The sequence below is a fragment of the Cervus elaphus genome, chromosome 7 (genome assembly GCF_910594005.1).
Source record: "Cervus elaphus chromosome 7, mCerEla1.1, whole genome shotgun sequence".
Taxonomy (NCBI): domain Eukaryota; kingdom Metazoa; phylum Chordata; class Mammalia; order Artiodactyla; family Cervidae; genus Cervus; species Cervus elaphus.
The window spans coordinates 31,924,951-31,938,489 of record NC_057821.1 but is presented as its reverse complement, the minus strand read 5'-3'; the positions used below and the strand labels follow the sequence as shown (position 1 = coordinate 31,938,489).

General features: G+C 41.0%; 2 protein-coding genes and 1 non-coding gene across 3 annotated transcripts; 1 reads left to right on the top strand and 2 right to left on the bottom strand.

Annotated features, from left to right (window-relative positions):
- Window positions 1-2,160: 2,160 nt before the first annotated feature.
- Window positions 2,161-5,767, bottom strand: LOC122697484 (histone H1.3). The gene is made up of 2 exons (XM_043908310.1): window positions 4,716-5,767; window positions 2,161-4,050 (listed from the first exon to the last, which is right to left on the bottom strand). Exon 1 carries the CDS (start codon window positions 5,695-5,697, stop codon window positions 5,038-5,040), a length of 660 nt encoding a protein of 219 aa, XP_043764245.1. The 5' UTR covers window positions 5,698-5,767; the 3' UTR covers window positions 2,161-4,050; window positions 4,716-5,037.
- A 4,758-nt stretch (window positions 5,768-10,525) lies between these two features.
- Window positions 10,526-10,932, top strand: LOC122697506 (histone H4). The gene has a single exon (XM_043908332.1). It carries the CDS (start codon window positions 10,548-10,550, stop codon window positions 10,857-10,859), a length of 312 nt encoding a protein of 103 aa, XP_043764267.1. The 5' UTR covers window positions 10,526-10,547; the 3' UTR covers window positions 10,860-10,932.
- A 1,674-nt stretch (window positions 10,933-12,606) lies between these two features.
- TRNAI-AAU lies at window positions 12,607-12,680 on the bottom strand. The gene has a single exon. It is a non-coding gene; the product is annotated as a tRNA-Ile (tRNA).
- Window positions 12,681-13,539: the final 859 nt, after the last annotated feature.

Sequence of the window (13,539 nt, the reverse complement as noted above, 5' to 3'; positions counted from 1 at the left end):
AAATAGAATTGATGAACAGTTATAAAAATAAAACACTAAGACAGTTTTTAGCCTTTCTGCTCATTATCTAAACAATGATGTTGCTAGCTGACACACACACAACTTTTTTTTTATTTTAAATACATTGAAAAGCTAGTGCTTAATGAGACCTTGTTTAATGAATTTTGATTTTATTGGGAAAATGTCACAAATATAAATCACGTGACATTTTATAGGTACCTGTTGGAACATTAACTTGTATAACCATTTCAAGCTTACCTGATTGCCTATAACTACATGTAAACTAAACACAAGTAAATAATCTCTGAATAATCAGTATCTTTGTTTTATGGAAATGATAGCTAAAAAATAAAGATGATTCAGAAATACCATTTCACCTTTTCCCCATTTCCTGCCTACCACATATGCACACAGGTAAATTTTGATATTGTACATTTGAAAACTTACTGCAAATGTATTATATTTAAGGAGTTTTTTGATTATTTGCTCTTTTGTTTTCATTTAGGGATTTCTTTCTTTTCAGAAGCCCCAACACCTTGGATGGCAGTAAGGGAGGTAATACAGTGCCTAAATTAAGCCACTGGGAGGACAGTGATAGAAGGGGCTGAGATTTATTACTCTTAGCCTCATACAGTAAATTAAATCACTGAATCTGATTATCTGGAGATAATCCCACCATCTGACAGGATTTTAAAGATTGGTCAATTAAAAACACACCTAGACTATTGGGAAAAACAAGACAAAGACAACTAATGACCTAGGGTTTAGTTTAATGAGAAAAGATGCATTATAAATATTCCCTTGATAATGGTACTGAAATATTAATGTCATCAAAGCACATTAGCAGGGAAACTAGATTTTTTAAATTATTTTTAAATAATTTTAATTTTTTAATATTTTAATATTTAATTTTAATATTTTTAAATAATTTTAATCATGGAGATGGAACCTGAGATGAAATTGTAAAGATTATTACAGGTAGAAAGGAGAGAATTACAGATGAATAAAATTGTCAAAACAAAAAAAGCAACAACAACAGGCTATGAAGTTCCCACTTGAACCAAAGGCTAATAGGGAGCAAGTAATAATTTTTATAAGACAGATGATCAGAATTGAGGAATTAGGTGCTGGAGAAACTAATTAAGAAGAACCAGTTAGGAACAACTTGGTTACAATACTAATTAGAAAGCAATGGAATCATTCCAGGTGTAAGAGGACAAAGAGAGAATGTGAGAGGGTAGAAAACGTCAGATTTCATCGGCTTCCCTCATAGCTCATTCGGTAAAGAATCTGCCTGCAATGCAAGAGATATGGGTTCGATTCCTGGGTCGGGAAGATCCCCTGGAGAAGGAAATGGCAACCCACTCCAGTATTTGTGCATTAAGAATCCCATGGACAGAGAAGCCTGGTGGACCCCACTCCATGGGGTTGCAAGAGTTGGACACGACGGAGTGACTTTCACTACTACTACTATATAAACATCTACCTGCTTTAGTGACCCAGTGACATGAGTAATCAAGGCCTCCACGTGTGTACATGAACTCAGTCTACCTCCTGCAGTTATAACGAGTCAGGTAATTACTAGGTAGAAGTAAAAAAATAGTAACTTCAGGCTGGCTTGAAAGATTATTAATACATTTGGCTTAGATTTATACCATATGCCTAAGTACCCTCCTGCGTTTAAGAAAATATGAACATGCCCTTCACAGCTTCCAAGCTACGAAACCTTTTTTTTTCCTTTTAGTATATTTTGCAGACAACTACACATACTGGCTCCTGTCCGATATTTGTCATCTTTAAATGTCGATCTGTTGAGTTTTCCTAAACCTGGATATTGCCACTGTACCTGATAGACCATGTTTGTTCACCAAAAGAGCATCAGAACTCCAAGGATGAATGTTTCAGAATGCTCTCCCAGGGATGTGGCTTTGGGACAGGAATAAGCTTTCTGATTTTTCATCTTCTTGGTGCAGAATATGAAGCCATCTTTGTCTTCTTTACCTATTTCCAAGTTGTTCGTTTTAAGCTGCTTTAAGTGCAACAACACTTGGGAAGCTGGAGTAAGATTTAAACAAGTTCTGATTTCCTTGGAAATTAGAAACTATCCAAGGGAAAGGAATATGAATATTAATTTACAGAAACCAGACTAAAACTAGAAGAGCATTGAGTGAATGATGTTTAATTGCTTCTGGTACATTCCAAAGGGATTCTGAATTGGATAGCTCACAAAGGGTCTAAACCAGAAATACATGGAAGTTATGTCTTTCTGGATGGGCATCAAAATGAAATAGACAACTCTTTTTCCAGTAGGCATAACAGATGGGGAGCAGTGCACAGAAAATGACACTAGGAAGAAAGAAACTGTGAGACTCAGGTGCACTATTTATTGACAAGACGATGCTGGGCATTTCATCTTTCTAAGGCACAATTTTCATAACTGTAAAACACACAGCATTGGGAATTCCCTTGTAGTCCAGTGGTTGGGACTTGGTGCTTTCACAGCAAAGGCTGGGTTCAATCCCTGGTTGGGGAACTAAGATCCCAAAAGACACCCAGTACACACTAATAATAATAATATAAAACAAGGACTTTAGCTATACCTACTGCAAGAGCTTTATAGTGAGGTACACATCAGAGAGCTTTGTAAAATGTAATTAACTACAGATACTGTATAGTACCACTCTTATTGAATGTCACATTCCCACATAATTCTTATTCCTCATCATTCTTCATCAACACCCAAACTCATTCTGGTACTAAAGACCTCACAGGTCTCTTCCCTCTTAACTTTCCCCCTTCGTGCAATCTATTCAAAAAGACTCGAGTAACCATATCACATATTCCCATTTATCCAAATAGCCTTTTCAACCAAACCACTCTCCTAAGAGGCAGGATTTTTGGCTCTTTCTATAAAGAATAAAGTATGGAATGCAACTGCAATGGATGAAAAATAAAATCTCATTTAGAAAAGCTAGAAAGATAATCACGGGCTACATACATTTTTTTTCTTTAAAATTGAAAAACTAAAATTGAATAAACTATTAACCAGTAAGCGGTGTGTGTGTAGTGTATGTGTGTGTGTGTTTGGGGGTGGGGGGTATGCTATAAGCAAATAAATAAGATGAAGCCTTTCAACCACTGACAATTTGCTCAGGGACTCATGACTTGTATGGTAGACTCTATGGACACCCTGAGGAAACCTATAAACACCTTTTCAATATCATCTTTTAGGATACCAATACAGGATAGGAAAGGCATATTAAAATGTAATTTTAAAATGTATTTAAGTACATATAATGTGCCTCATTAGTCATATCAAATAACAAGGAGCAACAGGTGGAATAACAAATGTCAGTTTCAAGGACTCAGAATGACGTCAACTTTATTTCAAGATATCTTCATCAAAGTGACATAAAAACATCTGTGACAGCCACTGTTGAAAAATTCAATAAGGTCTGCAAAGTCCATTGTAACTGCCTGTGCTTCCAGACATACTAAAAGGAAATGCTTAACAGCATTTAGTTTGCTATAAGATGTAATTTTTCCCCATCCATGTTTACAACCCCCTAATGGTCTACAAAACTGACATTTTCCTCAAGATTCATCAGTAAATCAGTGGCATTCCCCTGAAATTAAAAACAGGATAAAGTGGAAATAACGAAACATCCATCTTCCTAGAACCATTTATTTTGCCCTGGTTGCTGCGGCTCGAGGAGCTCTCTAAGCATTCTCCTTGCGATTCCCAAAGCTTAATTACTTCTCTCTCCCTATTTATTACTTATCCCCCAAAAGATATGAGACTGCCAACCATGGCTCCCTGGGACCTATCAACATTTTAGCGGGAAAGAATTTGATAAACGGGTAAATTATAAACTGCCAGGAGTGGCTTTTACACTTTTTTTTTTTTTTACTATACCTTAATGTTCGGGTTGCCTCCTCCGGTGGCTCAGCTGTAAAAAATCCGCCTACAATGCAGGAGATACAGGTTCGATCCCTGGGTCGGTAAGATCCCCTGGAGAGCGAAATGGCAATCCACTCCAGGATCCTCGCCTGGAAAATCCCAAGGACAGAGGAGCCTAGTGGGCTACAGTCCATGGGGTCGCAAAAAAGTCAGACGACTGAGCAGTTCACACTGTCAGCATAGTAGAAACAATTACGCAGATTCAGGCAGAATATCAGTAGTATCAAAGTCCCCTGGAATAGGACTGCATTCATGAAGGAGGGGAAAAAAATGCAAGCTTTTCAACTGCTTCCAAGTAAACACAAGTCCTTATATCTCAATCTTTAATTGACGCAGTATTTTTTCCTGGAGACCAAGCAAATAAACCCAGGAGTGCGTCCTGATTGGCTAATTCTCCTTAGACTCTACAAACCAATGGGAAAGAAAACCTTACAAACATCCAGACTGTAATAACCCGTTCTTCAGGTTGCACTTTTCCCCTAACAAATATGGAGGAAAACGGGGCGGAAGAGCGCGAGCAAAGGCCGAAAACCAGCTCCTCGAGGATCCCAGAGGCCGCGTGCATCGTCTGCTCCCAAAGGGTAACTACTCCGTCCGGGTCGGGGCCGGGGTCCCGATATACCAGACCGCGGTGCTGGAGTACAAGGCAGGAATACCGGAGCTGGCGGAGAACGGGGCCCACCACAAGGCATACACTACCTACCCCACCCCCAAAGCTTAAAACCTTCATCGAGGGACTTAGGGGTCGCGTTACCATCACACAGTGCAGTGTCCTGCTCAACATCCCTGCTAAGGCCCAGGGCCGTCACAAGTGGCGCTTTTCAGAAGCACTGCGCTCGCCCAAGAGGACGGTGACCACCATCACGGTGCGGATCCTGTGGTGCGCGCGCACCCGGACGCACACGCAGCTGGCCAATCACAGTAGAGCGGCAAATTTAAAAAAAGAATTACCTTTATTACAAAATTCGTTGGCAAACCTAGGGATATATGTCCGGTTAAGCTCTTTCACCTGAAATTAGTGGGTGGCTCTGAAAAGAGCCTTTGAGATTTTCAAAGCAGGAGGTGCCACTTAAGATTTACTTCTTCTTGGAAACCGCCTTCTTGGCCTTTGTAGCCTTGGGTTTGGCAGCTTTAGGTTTAGCTACTTTAGGCTTGGAGGCTTTGGCCTTGGCCGGACTCTTAGTCGGCTTCTTCGGTTTGGCTGCCTTCGCCTTCTTCGGGCTCTTGGTTACTTTCTTGGCTCCTGCCGCTGGCTTCTTGGCTTTCTTAGGGGTCTTCTTGGCAGCTTTCTTTGGAGTGGCCGCACCGGTGGCTTTCTTGGGTTTCTTAGCCGCCCCGGCAGCCTTCTTGGGCTTGGCCGCGCCCGCCTTCTTCGCCTTGGGCTTGGCCTCCCCGGTGGCCGCCTTCTTGTTGAGCTTGAAAGAGCCGGAAGCCCCAGTGCCCTTGGTCTGCACCAGGGTGCCCTTGCTCACCAGGCTCTTAAGACCCAGCTTGATGCGGCTGTTGTTCTTCTCCACATCGTAGCCGGCGGCAGCCAGTGCCTTCTTGAGCGCAGCCAGAGACACGCCGCTGCGCTCCTTGGAAGCGGCGACAGCCTTGGTGATGAGCTCGGACACCGGGGGCCCGGACGCCTTACGTTTTCCAGCGGCCGCGCCAGATTTCTTTGCCTTCTTCTTAACAGGTGTTTTCTCTGCAGGTGCGGGAGCAGCAGGAGCAACCGGAGCCGTCTCCGACATGCTTCTGTTTAGCCAGGAAAGACAAAAAAACTAAGCGTAAACTGTCAGAACGGCGTGTCCCGGGCGCCGCCGGCTGGGGGTTTATATAGAGAGTTGCTGAGTGATGATTGGTTGCCTGCTCTGTGCGCCGCGCGGCTAGGGAGGACTCCTCGGCTCTGCCGAGTGGCTGTGTTTTTTGCCCCTCAAAAAAGAAGAAAAATATAAGAAATCTGGGCACGAAATAATTAGGCATGTGGGGGAAACTGATCCGAGACTCTTCAGGCTTCATTCCAGCCTTATTTGCTATACCTAGTTTCAAAACCGGCTCCCTGAAACTTTCCTGATTCCCCCAACTCTCTTGGAAACTTCGGTCAAAATGAGACAACTTTCAGATTTTCCTTAAAATTACTAGTTCTCTCTGTTTCCTTTGCAAATCTTTCTTCCAGGGCATTGTCATACACATTGTTTTCTTTTCAACCCTACATAAATAACCTCATTTTTACTGAAATATACAAGGAAAATCGGTTTTTTCGCGGGAGCAATAGCACAGCTCTCCTGCAACTTGTTTGCACTAAGCACTGGGAATTGGCACTGGGGTAGAAAATTCTACGTACAAGATGGATAACTATTTTAGCAAAAATAGACTTTTTACAAAAGTTTATGAGTGCGAGACTATAAACTGGGTTTGATTGCAGTGTTTCGTGATTTAAACGGGTTTTTTGGAAGGATGAGGTGTGGGGCTGCTCCGTTTGTTTTTCTAGATAAATAGCCCCAAACAGAGTCTTTAAGACCTTCTTTCAAACTTAGTGTAACAGATTTTTTAGACCCAAAATGGGCATTAGAAATCCCTCATGCCATCCTCAATGATGAAAAGTGAAATCATGAAGATCTAGAATGGCAGTCTATAACAATTAACCAACTCTAAGATCAAAAGACAGACACCTGGGTTAATATTGTAAATTGCTTAATGACAATCTATCCCTTTGCCTTTTTTCTCCAATATTTAGCATACAATTGTGTACATATTTCCTGTATTCCAAAGTGATACTTAAAATACATATTTGATTTAACTGTTTTCAACATTGCAAATAGGCACACAGGGATTAGAAGAAAAAATTCTCCTTTAAATCACTTCCTGAGTCTTCATAACTTTCCTTGAATTTTTACCAGCAAAATACAAAGCTGACTGTCACAACCTAAATTAATTGGTTGAATATGTTCACCTGAGGAGCTGAAGTAACGTTTCATTGCAAATATGGCTAATTTACTCCATCTTTTTGTAACATGCAAAACTAATGGAATTGCATAAATATGGGATTATTAAGCACAAAATTAGCATCTATCAAATAATCAAATACTGAAACTAAGCCTCATGTTTGTCAAAGTAAATAAACAGGAAAGATATTTTGGTGTTGTGATTTCTTTTCTAGTAAATATCCCTGATTTCAAAAATCTAGTTATTCTGGCCTACGTTCAATAGTAACTTGAGAATTTTCTCATATAACTCCAAGACAGGATAATCAGTTTTAAAGATGTCATCTCTTCCTACTTAACTAATTACAGAGAAATCACTTGGTTTGTTTTTCAATAGTCATTGTGGACTGGCACTGTCTAAAACTAAATCTCTGGGACTTGAGACCATGTTATATACCAAATAGAAATACAGTGTATAAAGAGGGACGCTTATAATTTTGTCCAAAGAACATTCCAGTTTTCCCAGGACAGGTATTTTATGAGTGTCTGGAAAAAAGGGCTACTTGTCATCCTCAATGATACCACTGTCAATAGCAACAGTAACAGTAATATAGGCCCCTTTCCTTTTCAAACACATTATATAGGCCCTATTCCTTTTCAGGCCAGAGCCTAATACTATCAGTCCTCAAGATACAAGTAAAATTCAGATGTTTAAAACTTTACTATTTTGATAATCATTGTAGTCATAATATCAGTTGTTGGATACTTGTTGAATTTGTTCCCTAAGTTATATGTACTCAGTTTAAGACAGGTGAAAAGTTCTTCCTACAGCAGATGTCATAATTTCTTTTTTATGCAACCACTGTTGGTTCCATTGCTATTTAGGTACCAAATAAGTGAGAAGACATTGGGCTCAGGGCCACTCCCTTCATTGTTTATAGGTCTCTGCCTTTCCTAAAGGACAATAATTGAGACATGATTTCACCTGAAAAGTTCTTCCCCAGATGTTTATAGAATGATGGAGCTGTGCTGCATATAGATACTGTTATTGCTTGAGACCCAAGTACTTACACTCTAACTATAGTGTGGACAAGGTTCTTGAAAGCAGGATCATCCCCATGGGACTGTAATTTGAAAACTTTCTCCTATTACTTATAGCCCACACACAAAAAAAACTTGTGTTTATTACTTTTCAATCCTAAATCTACATAGATACTAAAACCGTGAATTTTTCTGCTAGACTAAGAATTCAACTATTTTTACAGATGTAAAAAATAAATAAGAAAAACTAAAGTGAGACAACTAATGGACATCTCACAACTTCATCTCCTCTCAATTTTGGTGTCAACACCCCACTCAACCATAGCCAGTGACTGTAAAAGATATAGGTAGTATGGACCAGGGCAAGCCATGGGGGCTGTATGTAAGCATTCTAAAATTCATTAACTTTCAAAAATTTAAGGAAAAAAGTGACTGTGTTTACCAAATATCAAAAAGGCCAAAATTAAAATAAGGGCTATATAACAAATAGAGCATTGTGTTATATAATCATGTGTTCAGAAAGGTAATGAGAAATCACATCCATTTTAATTTTCTGTCAGATGATCTCACCTGAGGACATGCTCCTGCTTGAAAATCCCCTCTAAGCATAAATATATATTATTAATTTAATTTCCTAAAACATCACTACGCTCAAATTTCCAATTTCCTTCTTTAAATGTCCTTCTATCTGTAATATCTGGTACATCTAGAAGTTAACTAATTTCTGTTATACTTCAAAAATACAAAAAAAAAAAAAAAAAACAAAAATACGCCAATCCTCAGTTCCAGCATCAAGTCTCATTCTCATATATCTACGACACTCCATTTCTCAGACTGAGCTAGAAGTTCTCCAGAAGAAATTTTCTATCAAATTACAGCCTAAAACAACCTACTACAATGATAGAAGTGTTTGTATCTGCACAACCACTACACTTACCTGTGGTTATTTGGCACCGATTAAACAGTAGTTAGTGACTGAAGAAATTGTTTCTTTAATTTGATTTCATTGTCACTAATTTAAATTTAAATGAGTACATGTGGCTAGTGGCTAATGTGGGAAAGCACAGCTCTAAAACAACTCTCTCAAACCGGCCAAGTGGTTTGAGCAAACTACCCACTTGGAGATATTGTTTAAAATGCTGTATCACTTCAGTAGACTTGGGGTTGATCCTGAAATTCTCTAAGTCTAAGCTTCTGAGCCGGCCTACTCAACCGATCATGTCTGACTCTTTGTGACATCATGGACTGCAGCCCGCCAGGGTCCTCAGTCTGTGGGATTTCCCAAGGCAAGAATACTGCAGTGGGTTGCCATTTCCTACTCCAACAGATCTTCCTGACTCAGGATCAAATTTGTATCTCCTGCGACTACTGCACTCTTTGTACACGGGCATTTAGAATATAATAGACCCTGAATTGTTGAATGGATGAATCAATGATTCTTGTTTAGTGCCCTTCTCAAAAAGGAGAGCATGGGAGAACAAATTGTCTAAATCCACAGGTAAGCACACCTGAAATAAATCTCAAAAGTTTGTAACTCAGGAAATAATAATCCTCTAACTGGCTATATGGTAAACACCAGCAAAGGGAGTTTGTTCTTAATGACCTCGACCTCTGTAGTTACATAAAAGGCATTCAATGTGACTTTGTGGAATGTGAGTAAATGTTGGCATCTGCCTAGTAAACTTATCAATCCTATCATCGGTGTGTAGAACTTCAGTTATCCTTTTAACATGAACAACATTTCAGTCAATAATTTTTAAAATGCAATTAATTTGCAAAGTTCTATTCCGTGGCAACCCACTGCAGTATTCTTGCCAGGGAAATCCCATGGAGAGGAGCCTGGAGGGCTACAATCCATGGGTTCGAAAGACTTGGATGTGACTTAGTCACTAACTCACCACAATTCATCATGCTGTATCTGCAATACTTCACTGACATAGATTCATGGTAGATGGCAAGGACATTAGACCCCAGAATCAGAAAGCATCAGTTCTAACCCCAACAATGCTACTTATTAGAACAGAATTAGGTCTTCAAGCCTGGGATTCTTCATGTTCACAATGTAAATAGTGCTTTTCCAGCATAGAGTGGATATTCAACTAACTTTATCTCCCCGTCCTGAAGTTCCCGCTTTATCAAGAATGTTGAAACGATGTATATCTAAAGCTTTACCAAACGGAAACGTTGACGATCAGCCAAATTTTAGAAGTATTGCTAGGGTTTGTAAGAAATACATTTTTAAAAGAATCTTCCCATTTACAATTAGTTTTACTCTGCTTTCTCTCCCTTTTATAGACAGATGTGGCAGAACAGCCTCCTTCTATTAAATAACAAAAATGGTGAGGAAACTTGTACAATATTAATTGAGAAAGCCCACAGGGACATGTCTAGAGACCACAAAACCAGCAACTCTGGACCCCAACCAGGAAACAGGACGGTCAGACACCCTACAGCATCTCCACGCCCCCTTCCCTTCTTGGCAGTAGCAAACACCCAGTAAGGTAGGGAAGAGGCGGGGGCAGAAGTCTAGTTCCCGCCCTCGCTGTTTCAGTTTCCTAAAAGGTCCGCAAAACTGCTATATAGAGGGCTGCAGCTGGCGCTCGAGTATTGGCACAAGATAATAGTTGCTTTTCATCATGTCTGGTAGAGGTAAAGGAGGAAAGGGGCTCGGAAAAGGAGGCGCTAAACGCCATCGTAAGGTTCTGCGGGATAATATCCAGGGTATTACGAAACCGGCTATTCGCCGTTTGGCTCGTCGGGGGGGTGTGAAGCGCATTTCTGGGCTCATCTACGAGGAGACCCGCGGGGTGCTGAAGGTCTTTCTGGAGAACGTGATCCGAGACGCGGTCACCTACACCGAGCACGCTAAGCGCAAGACTGTCACCGCCATGGATGTGGTCTACGCGCTCAAGCGTCAGGGACGCACCCTCTACGGCTTCGGCGGCTAAGTTGCCTTGTAGTCACGAAGCTTCTGCTTGTTCCAAAACGGCCCTTTTCAGGGCCACCCACTTGGTCATAAGAAGGGCTGTTGCATACAAGCAAATAAACCAGAGGTATTATGCTTGGTGTTCCGGGGCAGAAAAACCGCGGGTTGACTGCAAGCTAGTCATTGTGTTTTTTTTTTTTCCCTTAAGTTTGACGTCTCAAGATGGTGGCTCTCAGACATGTTAATAGAACAAGGCCGAAGAAAACCTCGGGCAGTGGGACTGCTGGGTTTTTGTGAGGTTTTTTATAATTTCTTCAATCGGAGTGGATTGTATTTGGAAGTTAGTTGAATTCATCTCATTCCACAAAGGTTAAAATGAACTTTCCTAGAATGTTCCACGGACCCAGCTCCTAGTGTCCTGTAGAGGGCACCTGAGACAGCCTCCCTCCTACAGAAAACGTTCAGTTCTGTTCAGTTCAGTTGCTCAGTCGTGTCCGACTCTGCGACCCGTGAATCGCAGCTCGCCAGGCCTCCCTGTCCATCTCCAACTCCTGGAGTTCACTCAAACTCATGTCCATCGAGTCGGTGATGCCATGCAGCCATCTCATCCTCTGTAGTCCCCTCCTCCTGCCTCCGATCCCTCCCAACATCAGGGTCTTTCCTAATGAGTCAACGCTTCGCAGGAGGTGGCCAAAGTATTAGAGTTTCAGCTTCAGCATCAGTCCTTCCAATGAACACACAGGACTGATCTCAGGAACCTTACAGATAGCTATAGACAGATGAATCCATAGCTAATAAACACGGGTGGGAGGAACAATTAAAATTTAACCTTACCCAGTGCAGTCTTGAAGGACCCTTTGGAAATGTAACATGACTAAGAGGTCATCAGTCATCTTAATACTTTATTTCCAAAATATTGATAATGTGCCTTAAATTCCTGTGTTAGGTCAACCTATGGCCTTCCCACCTCATCTGACTGTATCCTTACCGCTCCATTTTCCCACTAGGCAGAAGAGACTGTCTTCAGACCGTCTCCCTTCCACCTGCGTTCTAAATCTTTCACTCCCTGAGGACTTGTATTTGTGTCAGTGGAAACACTGGTGTGGGTGAACACATCCAGGGACAGTTTCACTCTGTGCCTGTTTTCTTAAGATAGATGTTAATGGAGCCTACTTCCACTATCAATAACTTATTTGGTTTGGCAACGAATTACTTGGTCATCCTTATTTAACAATAGTGATGTTCCAGCTTAATTTTTTTCTTTAATATTACTCTTCATACTAACTCCTTTCTGTGTATGTTTCAGTGTCTGTCACTTACTAAATCCTTCCCATTTATGAAATCTCCAAGCCTTGGATAACCTGGAGACGCTGTCTGCATATCTTTTCATGATTATATATGGTGGCTCCTCTAGCCCGTGGGATTTTCCAGGCAAGAAGCAAGAATACTGGAGGGAGTTGCCATTTCCTTCTCTAGGGGATCTTCCGGACCCAAGGATCGAACTGGGGTCGCCTTGGCAGGCAGTTTGTTTTACCACTGAGCCACGTGGGAAGCCCAAGGGAGGAGGGGGCGCCAAAGGATGAGCTAGTTAAATAGCATTCTCCCGGACACAGTGGTGGTCAAAGAAGCCTGGAGTTCTACCGTCCGAGAGATAGCAAAGAGTTGGACACGATAGCAACGGGACTCTACCCGCTATGCCCAGGTCTGTGTAGGTTAAGAGGCAAATTTCCACAGAAAAGAGTTGTCGGCCTCCTGGAAACCAGAGAAAGTGGCCCGTACGGGGATCGAACCCGCGACCTTGGCGTTATTAGCACCACGCTCTAACCAACTGAGCTAACCGGCCCTGTTTTTCAGAGGGGAAAAATAGCCTTCCCATAGTTCCCAGAGACCTTCGAATGGGGGAATCTAAAATTTCATTTGTAATGTTGCTACATGAGACTTTGTTTATTACTCCTGATTTCATAACGTTCTCACAGTGTTTTGTTGTACCTTTCTTTCTCACCAAGATCCTATGTTCTCCGTGATGTTTCTCAGTTTGCTTCTTTGGCTCCTATTCCTGGTTTGTGATTCGTCCCAAACAACAAACTTGCTCTCCATTATCAATTTGTAGACCCCACTTGAGCCATCTCTTCCAGAATGTGCCATAAATGGTAAGACAGCGAAAAAAAAAAAAATGGTAAGACACATGGCACCCAAAAAGGAACTGAATATCAACTATAAGGGAGACTATGCCACCCCAAAATATGCCACTATGGCATAAAAACTATTTTCAGCCAAGGAACTTGAAGAACAACTGAAGTAAGAATGGGGCTCTGACTTCCCTTTTTCTTCCCCAAAGCAGATAATTATCCCATATGAAAGGTGCCATCCCTTTACCAGGAAAAAATAAACAATCTTGTCACCAAAAATGGGGAGTCCAGGATAAGAGAAATCTGTACAAACAGACCTTGTTAAAATAATCCTTATCTTCCTTTAGTCTCCTCGTGTATGTTAGTTGCTATTTCACAATTACTACTCTTTGTACAAACTAAACACTTAGGCCTAACTGCTTTTTAGATCATTATTTTCCTGTTAAGACTCCCATATACATATAATAAGATTAAATAAAATGTGCATTCTTTTCTCCTATTAATCTGTCTTAGGTCAACTAAATTCTCAAGCCTGGCTAGAAACCCTAAAAGGGTAGAGGAAAGTTTCACTCC

Bases quoted from the DNA above. Each gene is read 5' to 3' on its own strand.
- LOC122697484 (XM_043908310.1), bottom strand. From the start codon at position 5,697: ATGTCGGAGACGGCTCCGGTTGCTCCTGCTGCTCCCGCACCTGCAGAG.
- LOC122697506 (XM_043908332.1), top strand. From the start codon at position 10,548: ATGTCTGGTAGAGGTAAAGGAGGAAAGGGGCTCGGAAAAGGAGGCGCT.